Source organism: Opisthorchis viverrini, assembly GCF_000715545.1.
Source record: "Opisthorchis viverrini unplaced genomic scaffold opera_v5_71, whole genome shotgun sequence".
In the NCBI taxonomy this organism is placed as follows: domain Eukaryota; kingdom Metazoa; phylum Platyhelminthes; class Trematoda; order Opisthorchiida; family Opisthorchiidae; genus Opisthorchis; species Opisthorchis viverrini.
The window spans coordinates 323,638-347,664 of NW_008751727.1; the positions used below are offsets into that span (position 1 = coordinate 323,638).

Below are 24,027 nucleotides of genomic sequence, written 5' to 3' on the forward strand. Positions count from 1 at the left end.
AGACTCACCTGGAACCCAGCTGAATCTCTCGTTTATGATGTTCTCAGGCGATATTTCAAATATCGTAGCGACTGAAACATGAGGCGGCCTGGTGCAGCACATTCAGTTGCCTGAGAACATCATAAACGAGAGATTCAGCTGGGTTCCAGGTGAGTCCCTCGAAAGAACCAAATTAGTTTGCAGATGAGTGTATTATTCGCTAATCCCAGTCTGTTGATCCTGCCCTTGAGGATGATGGCAAAAGCTGACCGAAGAAGACTTCTTTATCTGCGTCATGATCACTTTCCTCTTCTCCTTCCATACACACCCTGACAACTCATTTCCCGGATCCCCTTCCCGTTGGTAAATACGCCTGAGATCAGCGACAACAACAACCAGTACAAAAAGTATCTGGGACGTTAGCGCATACCATCACCATTCTAACATCCAATTCCAATTTCACTCGTTAGGTTGAGCACAACTCCCACTTAAGTGCTGAGTGATCTGTACGAGTTACGCAGCAAACGGTTATGTGAATTGGCTAGAGTAAAATCGCGCCAGATGATTATCAGTCAGGCTGGTGAATCTACTGCTTCGCCAGACGTAGCTGGGGCTATAAAAGCCATCGTGATGACAGCAGTGGCTGCGTCTTCCAGGCCCGTACGACAATCTGCCTCTGATTGATGGTTTGATAACTGGATCAAATACAATAATTCCTTTATTCTCACTTTCCTTAGAGAACTAGCCCCTGGATAAAAATGGTCCTCCCATAAGTGCGAGTGTCTAGTAACTGGATCTATGGTAATGGTTTTCTAACCAATCACTAAATCGTTGATAAGTAGCCGACATTCAATATGTAGGAGTCACTCTGGAAAAAATATTATCACACTGACTAGATAGGAGAATTAGGAGGTGGATTCCAACAGCTAGTAGCCCTTAAAAGAACTCTTGCTAGCTCGGGATATTGAATGGCTAACTAACTCATATACATCAGAGAATATGCATCGTGGTGTTAGCGACCCTTGAATGCTGACAAGTATGTCGCACGTAAACGTGAACATGTCAGACATGGCTGCAAGGTGTGCAAACGAGTCATATAACCCACGAAGAATGAGGTAAAAGTCTGAACACTCACCGGTATGCCATGGATATGGCTTCAGCGGCTGCTGTTCCTTCATCAAGAAGCGAAGCGTTAGCAACAGGTAATCCAGTTAGCTCGGAAACAACCGTTTGAAAGTTTAGAAGTGCTTCCAGACGTCCCTGCGATATTTCCGGTTGGTATGGTGTGTACGAGGTGTACCTGTTACAGATAATTGAAACCGAAGTTAATGCAACATAATCGTAAAAGTAATTCCACTGAAAACTATTCGATTATTCATTGGACATATGTAGGCGGAGTGGTTGGAGCTGAGAACTGGTTCCTCTCCAGGACTGGCGATTTGAATGCAAGCTTTAAGGAACAAACCAGCACTGCTCACTTTTCAAGGCTGTTCACCCTCGGGATGAAATGTGTTGTCAGTTAATTTAATCAGTAACATGTTTGCCGTCGAAGACAAAAATTGCTTCCACGCACCAACTAGTTCCAGGAATGATAACACAGCTAAATTAACCATATTTAAGTATGAACGGGGCAGAGGACAAATCGTCCCTCGAAATTTGGCACCAAACGAGTCCGCCATATAATGTTGTATATCTGCGGTTAACACAGTTTATGGACATTTAAACATTTCGGAAGTCTTCTATCTGCCCTGCTGAGATATCAGAACTACTGATGTAACGGTGATACTACTGATGGAGGAAATGTGAGTAGTATGTTTTCTCGTAAATCCGCTTTGCATCTCTTAAAAAGTTAAATCTATTACGGAATTTGTGTAGTCGCTCTATAGCATTTGCTTGCAATTGACTAACAGTCAATGAGTATTCAGGAAAGTTTAGGAAAACGCTTTCAAGGAGAAGATAGATATTGATTTTTGTAAACAAGATGTATATGAGAGTTTTGCTTCCCCGTCCAATAGTCTGTAACTGTTCAGTTGGCATTTTCCAATAGATAACTCCGCAGCGAGGGCCTTTTTTCTTCCACCAAGACTTCTTTTAGAGATTATAAGGTTTATACCTTGTCGCATTATTGCTTAATCACTCGTTCGATCATTTCATGGAAGCTAATTCGGTTCAAGAGGTCAAGTGTAGCCGCAGTTTTTGGCCCTCAGCTGTGTCTGCGAGGATTTAAGCTCTTCTTCCGTAATTTGTAACATGTCACAAGAAATATGTCCTCAGCACCCCTCCTCGGTCTAGATAATGCATCGGATTTGTACCGGGCAACTGTACGGTTTTCGGCATCAAACTATGGTATATAAAATGTTAGTAATGGCTTTGGATCAGATTATGTAACACGGCAGTCCATATATCAAGAGTCAATAGAACAGAGGATCTGCACTACCCTGAGGTCGAATGGGGGCGGAACTTAGTGTATCGTAGCTTAGGCTGATTGACATGTTTAGATTTTCAAACAGCGACGCTTCTAGGCCCAAAGGACAATACAAGAGAACTCAAGAACGTGTGATATAGGCGATGTAAAGCTGGACTAAATGATCACACGCCAGTTGAACGAATAGCATTAGATTACGTAATTTCAAAGTAATTTTAAAGTACGACGTCAAAACGACAACCTCCTGGAAAAGGACATTTCTAATCTACTCACCCCTCAAATTCAAACTCACCATCCAGGATTTTCAAAAATGTTGCGTATTATGGGTGTGGGTGTGATGGTTCCATAGTAGCCCTGCCCAATATAAGAGCGCCACACTTGATTTTTGTTCATCATTTTCTCCAATCGTTTAAGGATATCGAATTCATCTGATGCAAAATAGAAGGCGAAAGAGATGCCTCACTCACGTTGAACCAACCTCCTACTTTACTCATTACGCTTTACAAAGCCATAATAAGAACAATAGGATACAGCTGTTTTCTCCCCAACAACAGCTTATGCGATCAAGCTTTAACCATAAGGTAGAGCATGGTAGGGCTGTTGCGTAAGCACGATAGCCTCTAACTTGAAACTCTTCGCGCAAGTTATACTTTTGCTAGACTATTGGCAACTGACTGAAGGTAGATGGCTCATACCTTCCAAATTAAGACCTGGTGACACAGTGACCAACCCCCTCACAAGGGTAAGGCTACTGTTGGTGAGTTTTCAGCGGTGAGCTGTCGAAGAGTTATCTGCATCCTTATGAGCAGTTTGCCTCAAAGTTCTTTGTACACTTCAAAAAAGTCAGAGAATTGAGAAATAGGCCTCATGACGGATAGTTTTCATACTGGGGGACCCAAATGAGGGCTAACTATATACAATATATAAACCTTTGTCATACTGCAAACTACAGACAGACAGAAACATCTGACTGTTAGCGACGGAAACCAGCTATTGAAAGAGCAACCCGAATAATAAAGCAATTGCAAGTGGCCACAAAAATGCTTTCTAGCAAATTGGGGGAACTTGGGCTGAAAACAACGAGCTGTCTTCGGTGAAATCTCTATACGATGTTCCCTAACAATGCTAGGGAAATGTGGCAATTAAACTCCGTCTTAAAATCGTTTTTGTGAGGTTTTATCTCAGAAAGCAATGTTGCAACATTCACCTTTATTGCCAACCTACGCTCACAGTTTAGGCACAAAGTAAACTGTTGGCCACGAGCAGCGAGCAGAAGGTGGAAAAAATCAAGATAGAATTACAGACGGACTGCTGCGGGCACATTACAGTGGAACAATGTGTGGCCAGAGAAAACCACAGTTGTCTAGCGTTAGCACAGCACTGAAGAGATAAACTGAGGAGCAAAACCTTACAGCGACCTAAATCCCTATAAGGGTGTCCAGTTCACCCCTATTTGTAAACCACTTGTTGACAGCTTATGTGAACGCATCCAGTGGGTAGTGTATATGAAAGTGCATACCTCGTGAAACAAAGAAGTGTGAAAACGCATAAAAACGTTGGTGTGGTGTGACACAGACGCATTGCTAGCCCAACCGTTGGTAGTTCGAGACGAACAAGTGCTCTTGTTATGCTCTATCCGATTCAATCTTCGTCGCCTGGTGCACTTTTCTATTGAAAAGGTTGTAAAGTCAACGTCGAACGTCATTATCAAACAGTTTGGGGTTTCAAACTTAGGCCTTCTTACACCTTTCCACCGACATCGGTTGAGGTGTGCGGAGGTACGAAAAAACACAACTGTGTCCGAAAACTGTTAAGATTTGAATTGCAACCCCCTGAAGAGTACAGCATCTGAAGAGCGTCTTGCTANAAAATATCATCAACGAATGGGTGACAGCGGTCAAGGTTACTGATGGCAGTCGGACTACTTCAAAACACTTCGAAAAAGAGGATCAGAAACGGGCAGGCAATGTTAGTAATTGAAGAACACAAATCAATACCGACACTCGACTAGGGATATTGTGATGCCAGGGGCTACCGCATAGGTAAACATGGTTGTGAACTTCAATTGGGTGGGTTGATTGGGCCATTGACATCATCCTCCTGAGATTTTTTCACAGGTGTTACCGCTCAGAGGTGACTATCAACGGGTAACCAATCAAGTAAACACACTTCTGTTCGATCGCCCAACATGGTACCCACCTCGGCATATCCACCTGCAGCAACCTCCGCATCACCAAAGATGCACATCTGAGACCTGGGGAGAGTGAGGGGCATTTACAATACTTGAGTCATGGATTTTTGTTTCTAAAAAACAGGATAGGTCCGTCCAGCGTGCGAGCAAAAGCCGTCTGTGTTCGTGCTTGCTTCAGTGTGCGAACAGTAAAGGCAGCTAAGTACACGGAATCCCGGAGTTTAAAAGCTGAGTTCGGGGTGTTGGCGTAGTTTCTGAGGGTGGACGTACAGAAGATGCAACCAAACGTGATTTAAAGCAAACGACGCGGTCAATTATAGTGCCGGGATATGCAGAAAGCGTATTCACATTGGGGGTCGATAGAAGAGAAGGATTACTTGAGAGTAATGGAGAGGAAGCGTTAAAAGGTGTTCGCTTACCCCCCCCCCCTGTTGCATGCAGCAAGTAAGGCGATACGGCTGATAAAATCATATGACGACCGATGGTCATGACGCGCTTTTAGTCGTAACGTTCACGGTTGTAAGCGTGCTGGGATACTGCCAAACATCGGCACCGATACAGGAGGATAATTATAGAAGAGGAGTCGTGTCATATAGTGAGACCAAGTGGAGCTAATACAACACTAAAAGAGTCACGTGATATGCCAAATTGGCAAGCGCACACTCCGCCCAATCCGTGAAAGTCTACTACTACTAGAAACAATAGAACCATAGAAAATGAACGAATCTGCATTCTCTGACCCTCCATGAAGAGGGGCCAGTGAAAAAAAACCACCAAACCGACTTAAACTATTCCTTGGAGAATGTGTTTACTTCAGAGAATTGGAGAACACAGCCAATCTAGCTTCAAAGCCCCATTATTCGGAGTAACACGGAGGGCCACTTATTTAAGCGTGGACGAAAGACGGTGTACCGAGATTAATGACGAACCCAGAGACACTATCCACGGCCACTGAGAATGAAAGGTCAAGTGTTAAAAAAAATCCTGGTTGACAGGTCATTTAGCATATTCTTACCTAGTAAAAAAGCATTTCCAAAAAAAATCACTCACTCATCGGTTCCTCCAGACACAAGTCTCTTTTCAGACGAACAGCATCGGGAATCGCTTTGGAGATTAATTCGTCCATGCTCTAAAAAAGAACGAACGAAGAAAATGCAACGTTTAACAAGTCTGGCCGATTCAGTAGCTAGTAAGATGTGTTTGCCAAATTCACTCAGTGATTTGGTTGTTGGTCTTTTCGCCGAGCTTGGCAGTTGGATTGCGAACGTTTCATCACCAATCGAGGTGACATCGTCAGTGCAGGGTTGAGTGGGTCCCACTGACGATGTCACCTCGATTGGTGATGAAACGTTCGCAATCCAACTGCCAAGCTCGGCGAACAGACCAACAACCAAACAGCGTACCCGAGCTACCTACATTCCACAACATTGCTCACTCAGTGATTCTACTGAACAGGACTAACAAGCTAATTATGCTGATCTCATCCACGGGCGTTCAATCCTTCAGTTGTATTTGCGACACTTTCTGCGTTAGTGGTGTGACCAGTCAGATGGCCACCGTGGTTCTCAAGCAATGGCCAACACGCTTGCCTGGTAAAAGAATACGAGAGCAGCACTGTAGAACATCGGATCGACACAGGCTGCAGAGTAGACAGGAAGACAACTTTTTAAGTTGTGTATGGAGCGGCTTACCACCCGCCTGAAATCCTGGAAACGGCCGGGTCAATGCGGACTAGAATGTGGACCCATTCCATGCAAACAAACAAGGTTCGCCACATTAGCGAATATACACGCATTTGCAAACTAATTTGTTTTTTTCGAGAGACTCACCTGGAACCCAGCTGAATCTATCGTTTGTGATGTTCTCAGGCAACTGAATGTGCTGCACCAGGCCGCCTCATGTTTCACTCGCTACGATATTCGAGATATCGCGATACATGTAGCTCTTTGTAATGTACTACTCATGAGGTTGCTGATGGATTTTCAGCAGCCTTATGAGTAGTACATTACAGCGATCTACAAGGTTCGCCACTACAAGGTTCGCCACAATTTCCTAGCCACTCGTTCAGAATAGAACTGATGAATTCCAAGGTCAAACATTATAGGAATACGCGCGCTGCTACTTCAATAAGACCAAGTGGTTTTCTTGTGCTCGTTTTCATTGTTTGTGCCATAAATTGATTTACTTTTATTTGGTATTAGGCAGATAGTATATGCGAGAACAAATGAGCGATACTCTTCGGTCCCCAACAGCCTGGCGTCCACAGTTAGCAAATTACCCAATGTTAAATTCGTTGCGCATCAGGTGTAGAGTCTGCCAAAAAGCCAGTCGTTCACCAAACATTCTGTACTATTCTAACTACGACTGCACAAATGATAATCTCGACAGCGAGAAAATTGGTGGCGCTTCTGTTACCCATCACCGCTGAATGGTGCTCATCATGAGAAATAAATCACTGGAATGAGGTTCAAATGTTTTCTTTCCGAACTTAGCACGCAAAGGATACTCGCTTGAGAGTGGGAAGCCAGTAGGATCGAAAACCAATTATTGGCTATGCAGTCACACTGGTCAATCTACATAATCTCAATGAGGTTGTCACGAATTAGGGGGGTATTCCAAGCGGAACAAAACGTGAAAGCACATGCTCACTGTGCCAAACGATCAGGCATACACTGTAAAGCCAAAAACAGGTATTGAAATAGTGGATTGATATCTTGCTAACCTATACTCGCAGCAGCAACGAATGCATTTTCACTTTGGTGGAAAGCCTGTACCCTTGCCGAAAAACCATAGAGACTGAGCATCCATGCTTAAACTCTGTTGAATCGTCCAATCTTATGTGCTCTTAGGTACGGCGGTGGTGAAGCACACAGTGATGAGACTTGGAACGAACGATTGTGGTACATACCGAAACTGTCTCCGTATGTATCAGGGAACACAGGTGTATGTTATCTGGTGTGGCCAGATAATGTAAACCGCATTGAAAACTTCAACCCCAGTTCCTGCACGAAATTCCAACCGAACTACACGTATGTATATACGTGCTTAGCGGCATGGTGAATAGTGTACGTGTTGGCTGTACTACAATCGCCACCCAGATGGTAAACAGTTTTGGCTATAGTTTCATAGATGAGAGTCAACTTCCTCTCTTTTCCCCATCGGTTATCAAATTTTTTTAGCCCAGTGAGGTGCTGACACTGGCCAAGCTTGAGGTATAGCCAGTGAACAAAATCAGAATATAACTAGTATGACTGTTGCAGATGAGATGACAGATCATGTACATTAGCGAACTCATTAGTCCTACTAAGCAGATACGAAGTGCAATCAGTCATGTGATCAATTAAGGCGTAGTTGACTAAACGTAGACATCAGCAAAACCATATAAGCATGAGCGGGAGACAGGAGAAGAGTGCTTTTGGAAATTCAGACGTGTCAAAATGAAACCGCAATGTTACAGTGAATGACACTATCATGACAATACGCTGCGGCCCCCTAAACGCCTCAGTACAGCCGAGAGTGGGTACCTTAGTGGAGCGCGTGAATAACTCTTCATACTCCAAGAAATTCCATTGAAGGACCTGATATTACGCAGTCTCTGCTGGGGACGTCCTAGTTAGTGCTTTCTGACAGCGGGTACGTTAGTATTAAGGTGGAAGCGTGGGGGCAATGTCCTGACTGAAGCTCAAATGGATGTCCTCGTAAGAGAGTTGGGTAAATCCCAATTCCAAACTAACAGACGCGAAGACAAAAATCAGCTCTGGTGAACCAAGTAAATGAAATTGCCTAAGGAATCCAACTGCCACGAAGGTGCCGCTGTCCAGTCCGTTTCTGTCCGTTCCTGATATCTTGCGGTTGGACATGCAAAAGCTGGGCAGCCTTGGGGACACAGCCCTTAGAAAATCACTATGAAACCTCAGTGCAGGGATATTCAGCCGAAACGAGCCATTGTTAACCCTCATCAGTCAGAGAATCAGTGTATTCAGACGAAACATGCCTACCTGACTCCAATACCATATTCATCCAAATGTCTGGAACAGATGCTCCTCAATGGTCGTACCACAGCTCGGGCCTCCATTTTGCATTGGTCATCCGTTCCCACAGAGTAATCGTACACATTTTCAACACCGGAGGGAAAATTTGCTGGCACGGCACTCGAATGGCCGCCATATGCTCATACAGATAGATTGTATTTTGGTACAAACACATCGCTCCTCAATAAATAAAGATTACAAGTTGTATAAGGAAGACCGACGACTGGGGATGTCCTTTCTCGCCAACTTCAAACCCCGCCGCAGACGAAGCAATTCCCCCCTCAAGCGCCCAGACGCTGACCCACTCAGTCACCGCGAGACAGAATGAACGTATCCCAGAAGCTATGACTAGGAGATTAGTTGCTAGGAATCCCAATCAGTCTGAAGATCTGTTGGTCAGGAAGAAAGATCAGTGGACAGCGTTCGAGACCTTAGTAAGGCAGGTCATTGCAGATCAGCAAGTAGACGTGTGACAATACCAAAAAGGGTGAAATACTGCGTTTTGTTGTCATCCAAGCAAGTGCCTTGTGACCAAAATAATTGCAGTCTATGGCTTCTATCAGTTCTAATTAGATACAGAAGACGTACTGTTCGAAAGTAATCTTTTCTACTGCAACACTTTTCCTAAACAATGGGTCGTTCAACCCATTCAACTGCGCACTGACGATGTCTCCTCGACTGGGGACGAAACGTCTGCAAGCCAATAGCCAAGCTCGGCGAACAGATCAACTGCCATCCGATCAACCTCCAGTAAACACACCCGAGCTACCTATATTTCGACAAATTGACAACCTGGATATCAGAATTGGAACATACTGGTGGCACCATCCTACTGGGAAACGACTTGAAAGAACTTCATCCTAGGTTTACGTGCTACATTTGTGGGACAGCACAACGAAACCCTAATTTTCCTACACATGTATTAACGCGTACGCATGACTCTCCAACATAGCCGGTGAGGAGATGGGACAAGTTATTATACTTGGCTTAACCATCTTACCCAATAGACAAACGAAAGAAATTCAATGTCGGATCAGTAGTGCCATGTATGCTTCTCGTGAATTGTGAAAAGAAAGTGAGAGGTAGCTCAAAACCTTTAGGAGTTCAACACAGTGGTACACCACCGAAACATAGCTGGAAGCTATGGGTTTTCTTACTGTTGACGCCTTTGACAGAAAGTACGACACTTGTAGGGAGTGCTAAATAACGAGATCCGCAAGCGTCTTCTCGACTCTGTTACACCTATCTCATGTTCTCCAATCACAACGGGCACCCGTTAGGCACAAAGAATCTCGAGGTTGCAAAACAAATCTTGTCCCATATATCATGTCCAGGGTGACGTTGTCGCCTCGGATGAATGGCTCAATGGTTAGAGTGCGAATTTACTGACGGGAAAGTCCGTTGTTCAAATCCGACCTCTGCCTCTCGATTTCACCTGTCTAGGCTTGGGCAACCTGCAGTATCGAAGCCCTCGTGCTTCCTTCTGGTGGCATGGCAGTTGGGCACTGAAAGGGTGCTACAGTTGATCGACCTTTTTACGGATGGAAACAAAAGACATTGCTCGCTGCGGTCGAAGACGGTATGGGACTGCTTCGTATCCACGCGGCCTATGCCGTCGCCGGTACCAGCACGAGGTCGCCATTTTGCACATCTAGAAGACGTTCGCAGTTTAAAAGCAGCTGTTGTTTCCCGACTCAGGAAATAGTCGCTTAATAGCATTTCGTACAATGACTACACAGCCATAGATAATTTCTGCCAATGCCAACTTACTCGGTATCCGCAAAATTTAAGCATGTCTGCCGCATCCTGGTCCGAAGGTCCAATATGACGGCTTTGAAAGTTACCAATAGGTGATTCTGGGTGAACCTTCGTGGTCTCAAGCGTCGGACTAGTAGCAGTTTGAGTAAGTCTACACAGCCCAGCTAAACCAGTCCAACGCAGTCGCAGGATCCTAGTGAGTCGTGGTAAGAGCATTGTCAACTGGATTAGTCCGGTCCGCACTGCGCCAAGCAGGTAGCCTCGACTGCGTGAATCTCGGAGCTACTGGCACAACGAAGACCACTGGCCTGTTCCAGTTGGTCAACGGCCGTTTGGTCATTCGATCGTTGCACGTGACAGGCGCACTCATGTTCGGCTTGGTGTGCGTGCACACATGAGAGTGAACAGCTTTTTCATTGGTGGAACGTCCCTGGCCTCCATCATTCGCGTAACCCGCGGTGCGTCTGCCTATCGCGGCTATTGTGGCTGTGGTGGATATCGTGGCTATCGTGGTTCCGGCGCAGCGCGGCCCGTTCGTTGAGGCATGACAATACGTGACTGTCTGGGCTTCGAGGCGAGTTTAGGTGTGGTTTGTGGAGTCGGAATGGGTGTTACAGCTCTGACGTTTATAGACGCGGTTGGCTTTTGCATGTAGGAAAAAAAGCTAAGGCTGACGGAAGTGATCACATGGGCAGTTATTAAATACATGAAATTCTGCGGTGATAGGCTTGATACCTGACAACCTCGTTCATAGGATTCAATGAATCTAGCACCAACTACACATTGTGTATACAAATTTAACGACAGCAGCTTCCACTAGTCTGGCTGAAGACGTAAACTATCGTTGATCCGTTTCGTTTCACCTATTTGATGGTTTTTACCTTGTCTATTTGGAAGCTGTACAGAGATCTGTGTATAAAGACTGCTGTTACCACGAGTGTGTCTATATGCCATTACTGACACATTCAACAGGGAATCAAGTAGATTATAGAGTCGCCATCCCAGAATTTAGTGGTGCTATCCTCAATGAGGGAGTCCACTTAAGAAAGGATGCCATAGGGAACAGGGCTTTCGGTTCATCCTGAGATGACCTTACTTCAGAGTGATTTACACTAAAGATGCCGGTGTATTTAGAAAAGCTGCTGCTCTTCGGAGAATCAGTGCTTACTACGTTGCAGAAATACAGGATAGGATTTCCCACTTAGGTAGCGTGGCACACGCTTGGAACCCACTGGGAAGCTTTTTTGGTTGCAATTTTGGGGTTTTGCGGGGTAGGTATTTTGTTCATGGTCAATCGATCTTCACAACCAGGACATTTACTGGGTCGTTGTTCGATGAGTCGGGCATACCAATCACATCGCTCAGGTGTGAACACGTTCGCCTGTTCAGACATGAAAATTCGGATGCGCCTAATGTGCGTTGGTGGAGTAGTTGTTACACGCTCGCCTCGCGTGTCGGATGTCCGGGGTTCAGATCCCGGCACGGCTATTGGATATGAACTGCTGACGAGCTCTATTAAGAGCGAAACTCCGGTCCAGTGTTTCCCTTTGGTGTGGACTCACCGAAATAATTACGCCAGAACAGGAGCAGGACCGTTCAAACGAGAGTGCGGTGACTATGGACGAAATGCCTATCCCGCAAAACCCCAAAATTGCAACCAAAAAAGCTTCCGGTGGGTTTCAAGCGTGTGCCACGCTACCTGACTGGCGGGTTAATCGATCGTCACAGCCAGGGCAGACAGTCGTCGTTCGATGAGTCGGACAACTTCAGGAAAATTAATAAACTTTGCTTTGTACTTGAAGGTTTGGTAGGAAACGGTGGAGGAGTTCGAGAGTATGGTGCTTAGTTGTAAAGGTGGTCATGGTGAAAAATCAAGGAAACCTATGCTATCGGATAAACGAAGTGTGCGATTATCCCAAGAGGCTAAGATACCTCTGTTTAGTACCTGTTCACTATGCAAAGCACTCAGCTGATGATTTCCATACTCTACTTGAATTTGTGTCTAACTGCTACTCTAAGGTAACAGCGAAGACAGGTACAGGCAAGAACGAAGTTTTTTTTAAATGTTAAATAGCAGTTTAGTTAGCGGTGTGGTCGTTCATGGCGTTCACACCTAACTGATCAATTCATGGTCAACTAAACCGTATTGATGGAGTCAGTGGCAACAGACATCAGGTAAGTGGATTGATCAAGCTGCCTGTGACCGGCCAAGTCACTCTGGGAATCCGTAGTTCGTTGGAGCCCTCTATTAATTATGTCCAGCGATCAGGTGAGTCCAACCGAAACCTTAAAATTCGCATCATACAGATGAACAACGACAAATGTGGCTCATATAATGCAGTGATAAAATGATAAGGTAAGAAAAACTTCAAATTGCCGGGTTATAGTGGCTTCTATAAACAGGGTTGATGAACATTGATTCCAAGCAGGATTCTGTACAACTAAGGTAGGTAAGGAATGGTACGCCCACCCAAAGTTCACATTGAATCAAGACAAACGGGTCACAAGATCACGACTTCCACGTAGCTGTCATGAACTAGGCCGGCAATGTCGGAACAAAGGAGTTGCTATAAGGTTGGAAAAAGGCCAAATAATGATCAGCATTCAAGTTAGAGACGAGAATAGAGAATATAGATACAAGACTGGAACGACGAAACAAAATTCCCGTTGAACAAGGTGAAAACGGAAAACGGTACTCGACATTCCGTATGACTTGGATGGTGCAGTAAGGTTGGCTTGGTGTCATGTATTGAATAAATAATTTAGTATCGCACAGTTACCTCATCGTTTAACTTTTTCTCACACTAAGCAAATACAAGAAGAAACGAGGTCAACACAGAACTGTAGTGGAATGAGGAATGGATTCACTGAGAACAGTGATGAGTTATGAAAACTGCCCATTCCCTCAGAAACATAAGCACTGCGCCCTACTGATTTGCTTAGTTGACTTGTGTCCGGTTCCATTGTTTTATCAGCCTGGAACGGAAGCAGTGTGAACGTCTCCAACGATTGCAGGTCATTTGCTGAGTTGATATAAGTGCTGCATGGTTCCCTAATAAACTTACCTGACATAGCTAGCTCACTGAAAATACGGGCAGATAGATTTCGATCCATTGTCAATTTTATCAGGCGAGAATAATTTTTGTGACGATATTAGCTCGACAATGAAGAGGTTGTGGCTTACATTCGATATCAATAAAGTTGCCAATTTCTGTATAATATTTATTATCCCAGTTTTTGGTGTGAGTACAACTCACAAGCGTCAGTAGTTCCATAAAATTGAGGTGATTTAGAAATGGGTCGTACCTAGTCTAACTGCCCCTCAGAATTCGGGAAAGTACTTCACAGCGACCGGGGTTGAACACAAATGAAATTTGAAGTCCTTAGTGTTAAGCACCATCTCACAAAAACATCACAACTAATTGGATGCAAAACTGGAAAAGTAGGCGTAAAATCACATTTGAACATTTAAAAGCTGCTCATATGGTTTGCGTAAACTGTGAAGTGAGTACGAGTGATAGGTCCGAATACCGTCGATTCTGAGGAATAAAATTTTCAGCGAAGGATTCAGGATGTCATGTAAGAAGTGTCCATTGTCGTACACCATTCAGCGGACAATTTTAGGCCCTTTGAGAATACGCCACAAAACACCTATCAGCTGATAGCCTCTGTGTGAAGAAGCTGATAACTGGAGTAAGATGCAAAGTTTCACGAGCATCTGATGTGTTTCTACAAAATCTTTGGTTTTGCGCGCTTTTGATACGCACAAACATAGGCACTTGAAAAGCAGTAGGTTTTTTCCACCACGTGTGTTCCTAACCGACAGATGGGTTTCCGGAGGAAGACAAGGGGTTTACTATAGGCTAATCTGTGGAAGTGACCATGACGCTGGGTTTAAGTGCGGATCTCTTGCGAGCACACGGTTCTCTATTGATCTAATGCTACCTTCACATTTGATATACTACTGAAAATAGGGCGTGCTTGGCCATCAAAAGGGGTTTCTTATGCAGCTGCAATGCTACCTTCTGTATCGTGGAAGGTCAATTTGCATCCTATACGAAAGATAATTACGAACAGTACTGGTCATCTATGAACGATTATACAAATATTTCAGAGTGTAACGAGGTACGACTAGTATTTCTGAAGCACAGTGCACAGATCGGTATCGAGGTGTTCACAGTAAAGTATTTGTGAAGTTGCGTTTTTTTTCATAATTTGCTTTGACGAGTTTGACTTTTCTACCTCTAACAGTATTTTTGAGTTGTCGCTGAAGATCAATAGCCTAATCCACAGACCGCTCGTCGGATGTCGTACTCTGTTAGTTTGATCAAAATGTGACGAAGGCATTCACTATACCTCATCAGAACCGTGTGAAAGTAACTTGGTTCTGATCGAGTTACGAAGCTCCCTTTGAGTAGCCTCTCCATCATGTTGCTCGATTACGTTCAAATCACTACCGTCGTACCACCGACCGAAGTTATTCGTTTTAATTAACCGAAAAATAGGTAATCGTGGCACTTTAAGTAATCTGTTCTCATGATCACTGGTGGCTTCCCATCAAATTAAGCAGCAATAAATCATATTGCCAAAAAAACAAAATAAATGGTTACTTAGCCAGCTCGAGATTGTCATTCACGCTCACAGCAATCACGTTCACGGAATAGCTGATCGGATGTGTAAGATATAAAAAACTCACTCAACCGTATTAGCCCCAAGAGATCTTTTTGTCGGAATCCCCAAAGATGGGATCACAATGATCAATGGGGTCAGAAGAAGTAGAACCGACTATATTTGAGTGGTTTAATGTGGTTATGTGATGAATCAGACGCCTTAAGCCTTATCGTAAGTATGGATAGCTCTAACATGGAGGAACGATATGAAAGTCCGTGAAGTATATCTGCAGAATCTTTGTCAGCGTTTTGGGTATAACTCGTTCGTAACAAGTGGACATCACTTGATCCTAAAATCGCTCACGTGATTCCTGAAGGTTTCTTGGTCTGATCACTCAGGCACAGCGCTTAAGAAAACCTTTAGGTGAAGTCATTTTTCAACGCTCCGTACTGTGGTCGGAAAATTCGGTACTGACCAAGTCTTGACCAGGACTGGCAGGTTGCATGCAAATCAGAAACCTATCCTCCTGATATTGCAAAGAGCTTAGAAGTTTCGGTTCGGCAATACACACACCCAACACAATCTAGATGTTTGATCGCTTGTAGTGGGCGAGGGCATTCGTGGTAGAAATACGCTTGAGTTTGTGAAAACACTCCCATCAAAGTATACCGATGTGTCAGGTGTACACAGATTTTCACGTTTCAGCCTTATGAGATAGTTTTGGTGGTGGTTTTGTTCTCAAGTGTGTGCTCTCACTGTGTGACAGATTTCAGGTTCGCATATGTACCCATATCCCTCTGGACTGCAAATTATGGTAGTTTATATAAAGGGTCTTTGAAAGATAGTTCCAGGATCGTTGTCCCTACAAACCTACAGAAAGCCTCAGTGCTACTACTTCACCGTTACAGTCCTATATTAGTAGTATGTTTTCTAGGTCATTGGTAAGGAATGTATTGCGTATTGTGTTATTCTTAATACAGTGGTAAACTTTATCTTCAACAGAGGAAGTACAGCCGGGCTTTGAAGATTGGATTCCTAATATTTTTGCTCAGTATTCCCAGCAACTGACAGGTGAACCAGTACTGAATTGAAGTCCGCCTAATTCATCTGGCATTCACTCTTTCGAAACTCTCTCCACTGGGAACTTACTTTGGGGCCTGTTGAGACTAGGTCCTTTTGGAGCATAGGTCCCCATCCGGAGAGTCGATTAAATCTCCAGTTTTTGTGACGAATATATGTTTATATATAATATTATTCCATCCTTCCTGGTTCTGACCGTACAATGGAAGAGAAAAGTAGGATGCAACTAGAAACCAGGGTGTTTACTGTGCCTGCAAGGCCTGACCAGTTAAGGGGTGTAGTCTTTCATGTTTCCTATGGTCTCGAAATCCGTCTGCTGCCATGTGTCATGTACTGTCCAAAGGTCGTTCCCCAAAGTAAGGTGGAATACATAAATCCATTGATAAACCTGTCAGAGACAGCAGTCGGAAGATTAGCTTTCATATCGGAAGAAGTACAACTGGCTAACATCTTGGTGTTTTTCTACGTTAACATTACCAGAATAATCGACCTTCAATGGAAAGCCTTCAATTTAAGCCATTGACTTTTGCCGGCACATTATTAAGCAAGATTGGCCTACAGTAAAATTGACTAAACTTCGGTGGTTTTCGGGTGAAATAATGCTCTGCAAAACTGCGCTTCATTTGTGCCCGAAATGAGACACACGCGACATACGAAAGTGTCATCAGGAAACAGAGTGTGGACTATTCGACGGCCCAATTGATTTTTGACGATACTATCTATAGCCGTTACATTGATACATTGTTTACACTTTGACATCCGCTCAGTAGTATCTAGTGACGTCTTCCGGATTAACCTGAATGAGTTTCTTGGCAGCTTTGAGGCACAGGAACGCCTTATTTTACATGAAGTGACTATCTGTAGATCTGACGTAACCGGTTGGACTACCGGTCAAAAAACAAAAATTTCGTCCGGCAATTTAGACGATCTTACTTTTAAACGTTTGTAAAGTTGACTAGAAGAAAATAGGCCAGATTGCTTTGAGCTCATGCCCTAAAGTGGACAACTTGACACAGTATAGTATGTACGAAAATTTCAGTTATCAGACTCATTAGACGGTGTCAGAAATTCGCACCAAAAGTAACCAGTGGAGCGGAACATAGCTTTTAAACATCCTGGCTCATATTGGTGGGTTGGCATTCGTTGCTGGATTGGTTTGTTACATCGAACGAAACCGATGGACTCTCGAATCCAGTGGGCAATGCCACATGAGGTTCGCGTTGGGTCGTATTTACATTCATCTGAAAGCCCTGTACCTAAAGTAAACCCGATGATATAAAACCGCTGGGTGAACAAGAGGGGGCAGTTTGAAAGCCACTGATTTAGCCAGCTGGTGGTTCACCACTATCACTCAAGATGGACACAAATGACAGTCACAATTTGTGAAAAACCTGGTCCGATGGGCAGCATCACGCATGATATACACCAAAGACACGTAATCATTGGTAGCTAATGACAGCCATTATTCAACCAGGTCCGCACAGCGACTGTCAAAGGGAATCAATAGTTCTAAGTTGGACTGAAGGCGTAGCACTCAAGAATGTTCAGCGTTTACAACTGGGGTTTTGTAGATACATATACATGAAAAAAAATAAATGCAGCCAAATGGAATAGTACACAATACAGTGCAATGAAACAGCGGAAGTCCTGTGTTGCATAACGCGATAGAATAAAGTACAGTGCACACAAGAAAAAACGAGATAACAGTGGCAAAAAACGGAGAACGCAGAATCACCAACTAGGGGTACTCAAATCCCCCAGATGCCTGAGTAGTGGTATCCATCCAGACATTAGCTCACCTTAGTCAGACGGAAGTCAACTACCTTGCCAAATGGCCTTTGTTTCTCCTTATTTCTGAAACTGGCTTCTACTGGAGGTTAGCATGACCTGACTTATCAAGCTCTTCGGGCTTCTTTGAACTGGATGGCATTTCGTTCACCGGTAAAGTTCGTTGCACCAGTATCCATTAGTTCTTTCGGGGGAGTTTGAATTGGGGGGAAGGATCACTCTATGTAATTTATTTTCTGCAATACGTGCTTTCTAGTGTCGAATTCCTGTTTGGAGTAATGTTGTATCCTCATAAATGCATCGTATTTAGGAATTCATCAGCACAACAGTAGTCCGTCCAACATGATTTCATGTTTAGAATTCATCGGACAATCCAAAGGAGACCTGAAGTTTACAATTAAGAAATATACTCAGTTTGAACGGGTACTCTCATCTGCGCATGAATCAGGTTTTGACAGGATACTCAGCTGAATCCAGCTAAATCTCTATTTTTACGATCATTAGTAGTGTGTTGCATACATACATACATACATACATACATACTACATACATACATACATACATACATACATACATACATACATACATACATACATACATACATACATACATACATACATACATTACATAATACAAACATACATACATACATACATACATACAAACATACATACATACATACATACATACAAACATACATACATACATACATACATACAAACATACATACATACATACATACATACAAACATACATACATACATACATACATACAAACATACATACATACATTGCTTTCAGAACGAATCCCCTTCGAGTCAAAACTATGCGAATTTTTTGGTTACCCCTTAACCATAAAAATCCCCGTTTTACTTTGGCTGATGGTGAGTGAGCTTTTGTATTCACCTTGGCTGCATAAAACGTAGCACAAGGGAAGGTAATGTCCACTGCCTATCTGCAACCCCATCTTTTGTTTTTTCTTCATGTTTCCATTGAAACATACATGCTAAGTTCTTTGGGTTATCGAAAACCATGCATTTTGTTCCGATGAGCTGAAACATGCGGTCATCTTGAGGCCATTTTTCCAATTCGTCATTGAGTGTCAGTCATTTCATTACCCTCTTTTTACAGGGGGTAGCTGACAATCACGTCATTTCAGGCCTAATAATGTTCTTGTAGATGCCTCCAATGCCGCTCTTTAGGGTTGAAGTCATCATTGTAGAGTATGTTCATGGTGCTATTATTTCAGTGATATTCGGTGAAGCTTACTGTCAACTCCGTGGACTGCTTGACGGTCAACCAGACTTATTCAGGTGTGGACAGCGAGCATTTAAAGGTGAGAAGTTGACCATTCTACATGAAGGATAAGTGATTGGGCGAAGTTCTTTCGACCTCGTCCACTTTACGCATGACGCCAGAACATACACGTACAACCAGACAGCATAAGCCACCTGTGTAGTAACTCCTTACCGGCCCCTAGCCGTCAAGCAAAACTTTAGCAAAGATTCCGTAGGAATGATGATTCTTCGATGAAGAATGGTTACTGGCGGATGAAAAAGGCGGCCCCACTGGTTACTGGCGGATGAAAAAGGCGGCCCCCAACGGGCTAATTAAACGTTCAGCGATGTGCATGTCAAGCTGACAGCCCAGTGAGCTAGTGTGAGTACGAGCACTAAGCATCATTCCGACAAATGAAGTGTGATTCACAGAAGCCAAGTTATTCAAACAGCTGTCTTAACCAAGGGGATACTCGCGCGCTTTGCCGTTGTGCATGCACTCTCATTGGAGCAGTTCGGTAGGCAAAGTTGTTATTTTAACTTGTTGCGAGCAACGTGCCCCATCCATAGATGGCCCTATTGGATAAGGGTTGTAGCACGACATTGTATACTGGTAGAAAACCCACTGGTGAACTGGGAATAATTGACACAATACTAGTTAGAACCATGCGAAAGATTCGAGAAAACCAGAGAACTAGGATAAGAATCACATCCCGCAACAAATGTGGCGTAGACAGGACAGGACATATGATTTGGCTATCCACATTTTGTTGTGTCACTAGGCGATAGCCTGTCAATATTGTTGCACTCAATGTTCGGTACTTGAAGGCGCCACGATGAAGTGAAAACATAGATATAGCATTCGATACTGCCTTCGATATACCACAGCTAGGACTGACAGACAACTGCCAACTGTACGCGCAGATCTAGTGGGGGACAACAAGTAGTGGATGCGCCATGCTTGGAAATACCTTGAGTCCTTAACTCAGGAGTGTTAAAGTAATTGATGAGTACTGTTCATTTACCATAGAGCAATTATCAACATTAATGACTAGATTAAGACGTGCTCTTTCTCTCATGATCTCAGTTCACACCAGCTCACTATTGTCACGTCAGTCAAGTAAACCATTGCAATTACGTAAAGCCATATCACAGTGGTGTTTCAGGTGCAGTGCTGTTTGAGGTTGTTTCGGGCAACTTGCTTTTGGTGTAAGGTCAGGGGATGGATTGATTTATCCGGAAGATAGATTCAAAATCACGCAACAGTGATGAATACATAATACCGCCTAGTCGTCTCGTTCATTACTAAAGAGACGATGTCATTCATTACCAAAAATCCCAAACTTTAATTATGACCTTGCCGTTCGGTTTTCCTCCACAAGTGTGGTAGACTGGATAATCTGCCACTTTTAGTGGTTTTCTTTCTTTGATCCGAAGAGCCCATTGATTATCGTTAGGCCGTTCGATTACACTTGTGTTTAAGAGTTCACTAAGTGCGCAGTTTTTTCAGTCATAGGGTCTGATATGTCAGATGTTCTTGTGCCTATTGATTGGCTTCTAGAAGGAGCACCTCGCCTCGACACATCTCAGATCGCATTTGGTCCTCACTTGAACAAATGTTTTCCTGTTATCTAAATTGAACCTGACGTCCCTCTCTATCATCGTGAATTGAAACAAGTATCAATAATTAATGGACCGGTCGAAAACTGCTCCAAATGAAAGTATAAAGAAAAGTCAGGGTCAGTAGCAAAAGCACCAATCACGACAGTGCAACAAAGGTGTCGAAGTGAAGGCATCCAGGAAACCAACCAAATACGAGTAAATGAGACCACAACGCAAATCAAATTCCAGGTTAACCGTTCAAGCCAAGCGAAAGCCAACTCGCGATCAAACAATCACTTTAATTATTAAGTATTGTTTAGAGACTATATAAGCATAAGCAGAGCAGCCGGAATGTACCCATCCGACTCCATCCTAACGATGTCTCCTCGATTGCGGCCGAAAGTCTATAATCCAACTGCCGTTCTCGGTGAATGGAACACCAACTTATTGGGCACCCAAGCCACCTATATTCGGGAACATCATCATAAACGCTTGCAACAGAACTGCCTAGTTCACCCGGCAATCATTGGCCATTTCGTCAGCTACTCCTTCAGCTCCTGCCTTGTTTGTGTCGGGGTGATCAGGCTGGACCTTGATTATTTCCTCTTAGCACTGTACCGTTTTGAGGTTTTAATTTGCAGGTGTTTTCCAACTAATAGGAATTTCCTCTGCAAGTTCTTTTGATAGTCCCGTCAAAATTTGAAACCAGTTACTACACCCACTTGAAACTCAACTTGGTGTTAACTGGAGATCTGACCGGCCATCAACTGGATCTGCGAAAAAAGCGTTTTGATTTTCAGTTGGAACGATATTCAAGATGTCCTGCACCGAAAACCACATGTAAGCGTATAGTTCCACTCACTTAGTTAATGATGAAGTAGGAATTGAGGTTGACGGAAGCCCAGAAACTGTGCCCACGTAATCTGTCCCGTGAAGAGTGAAGTCGGTTGTGGACTATCGGAATGTTTTAAACAACCTTGTAAGCTGTTTTGGGCCAGGTCGAACTATATGGTTTTCGCTAGAGTTGTAATCTGAGCTGGTCTTAACAGGCTGTCAAATGTGAAAAATACCGGCAAATGAAAGGTTATATACAATCTACCAGAAGCTGTATCCTTTCCCCCCAAGACACCTACCGACTGTTATCCGGAGTTCGCAAAATCAGAAAAGAAAATTACTGGAGTTACATCACTGAACCGAATTGTGATAAAGGAAATAGCAAAATCAGAACTGGAAACTTTAAAAGAAAACCTTGCTCTTTGCGATGACAGAACGAATAGTATCGGTCGAAATTTACTACGGAAAGAACCACTTTGAATGATTGCTACACTTGAAACCCTTTTATACTATGCTTCCTGGTGTAGCGTACAATTAGGGGCTTAGAAAATCAGGATATTTCGAATGACCTTGTTCAAGCCAGGCATACTGCTCACTTCACCAACAGTAAACTAGCGAACTTGGCTCTATTAAGGGATGCTGTCTGATGAGGTTTCCTATACTTGTTTGAAAATATCTCCGATTTTCATGGAGGAAACTACTCACAAGGTTGCTGAAAATCCATCGACAGCCCACGACCGGTTTCACCCTTCTTGGGTCTCATCAGGTAGGCGCAGTCCCCGAGTTTCCGTCAACCTTATGTTCTACTTGTTATTGTTGTTAACCTACATATGCTTTCTTCAACATACAATACAGAATCGCCTCGGCTGATGAACAACATGGGGTGAGATCAATAGATCCTACAAGCGCTGAAAAGTCCTGTTACAATTTTTCTGACTACAAATGTCAACATCTGTGCTCCGTTTAGCAATATTTTCTGTTTTTTTTTGCCACTGTGTCTACTAGTAGGTTGGTACTTTAAAATATACTCTCTCTATCATGAATATTTTTAGTGATGATTAGCCATTTCATAGCAAAAACATAAGTTAAGGCTTCTTCCGAGCAAGAAGATCATTAGAAGGCGAATGTAACTAAAGACTGTTTCAAACATGTTTGGGCGTGGGGGGTGGCATAAACTATGATGAAATCGAAGAGCCTCTACCCCCATCAACCTCGTCCAAAGAGTCTCCCTTCAGTCTTGGTGCTATCCTTCCGGTTTGGTCCACATCAAAAGGGAAGCAAGGACTAGAGTTTTGCTCTTAATACGGCTTACCAGTAGGGTATTGTGGTCATGCCAACCTTCGAAATCGGGATATTTCACATGCGATATCAGTGTTTCTTAGCGCATTGTGATGAGACCAATGTTACCGACTATGTGGGCGCTTTGATTCGTTTGCACACAGTTACTCATGAGTAGCTTAACAAAACTCCAGCAGATTGCAAGCGTACGCGATGCCACCTGACTGAGAGCACCTAACAAGCATGTCATGCAGTTGTCCTTCGAGGTACTGGATGGTCATTTCACCTTGAGTGCGAGCATGTTCACAGGTGATATATCAGGTTAGATCACAGAGCACTTTTGGGTTAGCACCAGCGCACTTGCCACACATGTCAGATGTCCGGAGTTTAAACCACGGTACGATTGAAGACATGTCTCAATGAAAACTCTAATGAGAGCGTAACCTGAGTCCAGTATTTCCCGTTCTGGTGTTGAACAACACGAATACTTACAGAACTAGAGTGACATGGACGGAGATTCTATGATGATTCCGCAGCTACTCAAATGAAATTAAGGTATACACCTGAGCAATCAAATATGCGAATAGGGTGAACATTCCAAAAGAGTCGCAGTTTTTCTCTTCACTGTGACGGGACGTCCGAGAGATCGTCATGCTCGTCACGTGCGAAACTTCTATCTAAAGTTTACGAAATACCGGTTCAGTTACGTCACTTATATGGAGTCTGCTGGTCAAGGCAGCCTGATTTTATTCACGTGACTAGTCAGATGATGCAGGAGCGATCAACCCTGGTCTTCCTATTATTTATATTCACACTCAGTTTGCTACTTCATGTTTGAAAAAATGCAGGGTTAGTTCAACAGTGCGTGGATTAATCGATACTTGAGAAGTTCTTTCGATTATATGCATCTGCACTGTTTTCTGACTATTTGTTTACTATACACGGTCAAGCTGGCTTCCACATCACATATGAAAACTGTTCACTTCGTGCCAAGTTGTGTGTTTTGTTTATTCATAAACCTCAGCAATCAGCCATACTGTTTGTAGCCGCTCCAGGATAAGTCAAGATACACTCTGTGGGTTGACGCCAGTAAGAGCGTAGCGCACAAAACTGACATATGTCATTGAGCCACACTCTTTCATTCTGCTCAAATGTCATCTGAACTGATCGCTG

General features: G+C 43.5%; 1 protein-coding gene across 1 annotated transcript in view; it reads right to left on the minus strand.

Annotated features, from left to right (window-relative positions):
• Positions 1–10,685, minus strand: part of T265_04348 (hypothetical protein) — a gene marked incomplete at both ends in the record, with an annotated part of 59,290 nt that extends 48,605 nt beyond the window's left edge. The window contains 4 exons of the mRNA XM_009169069.1: positions 1,115–1,279; positions 2,697–2,832; positions 5,646–5,724; positions 10,397–10,685. Of these exons, the coding sequence (XP_009167333.1) occupies positions 1,115–1,279; positions 2,697–2,832; positions 5,646–5,724; positions 10,397–10,600 (584 nt within the window). The remainder of the gene's footprint in view (positions 1–1,114; positions 1,280–2,696; positions 2,833–5,645; positions 5,725–10,396) is intronic.
• Positions 10,686–24,027: the final 13,342 nt, after the last annotated feature.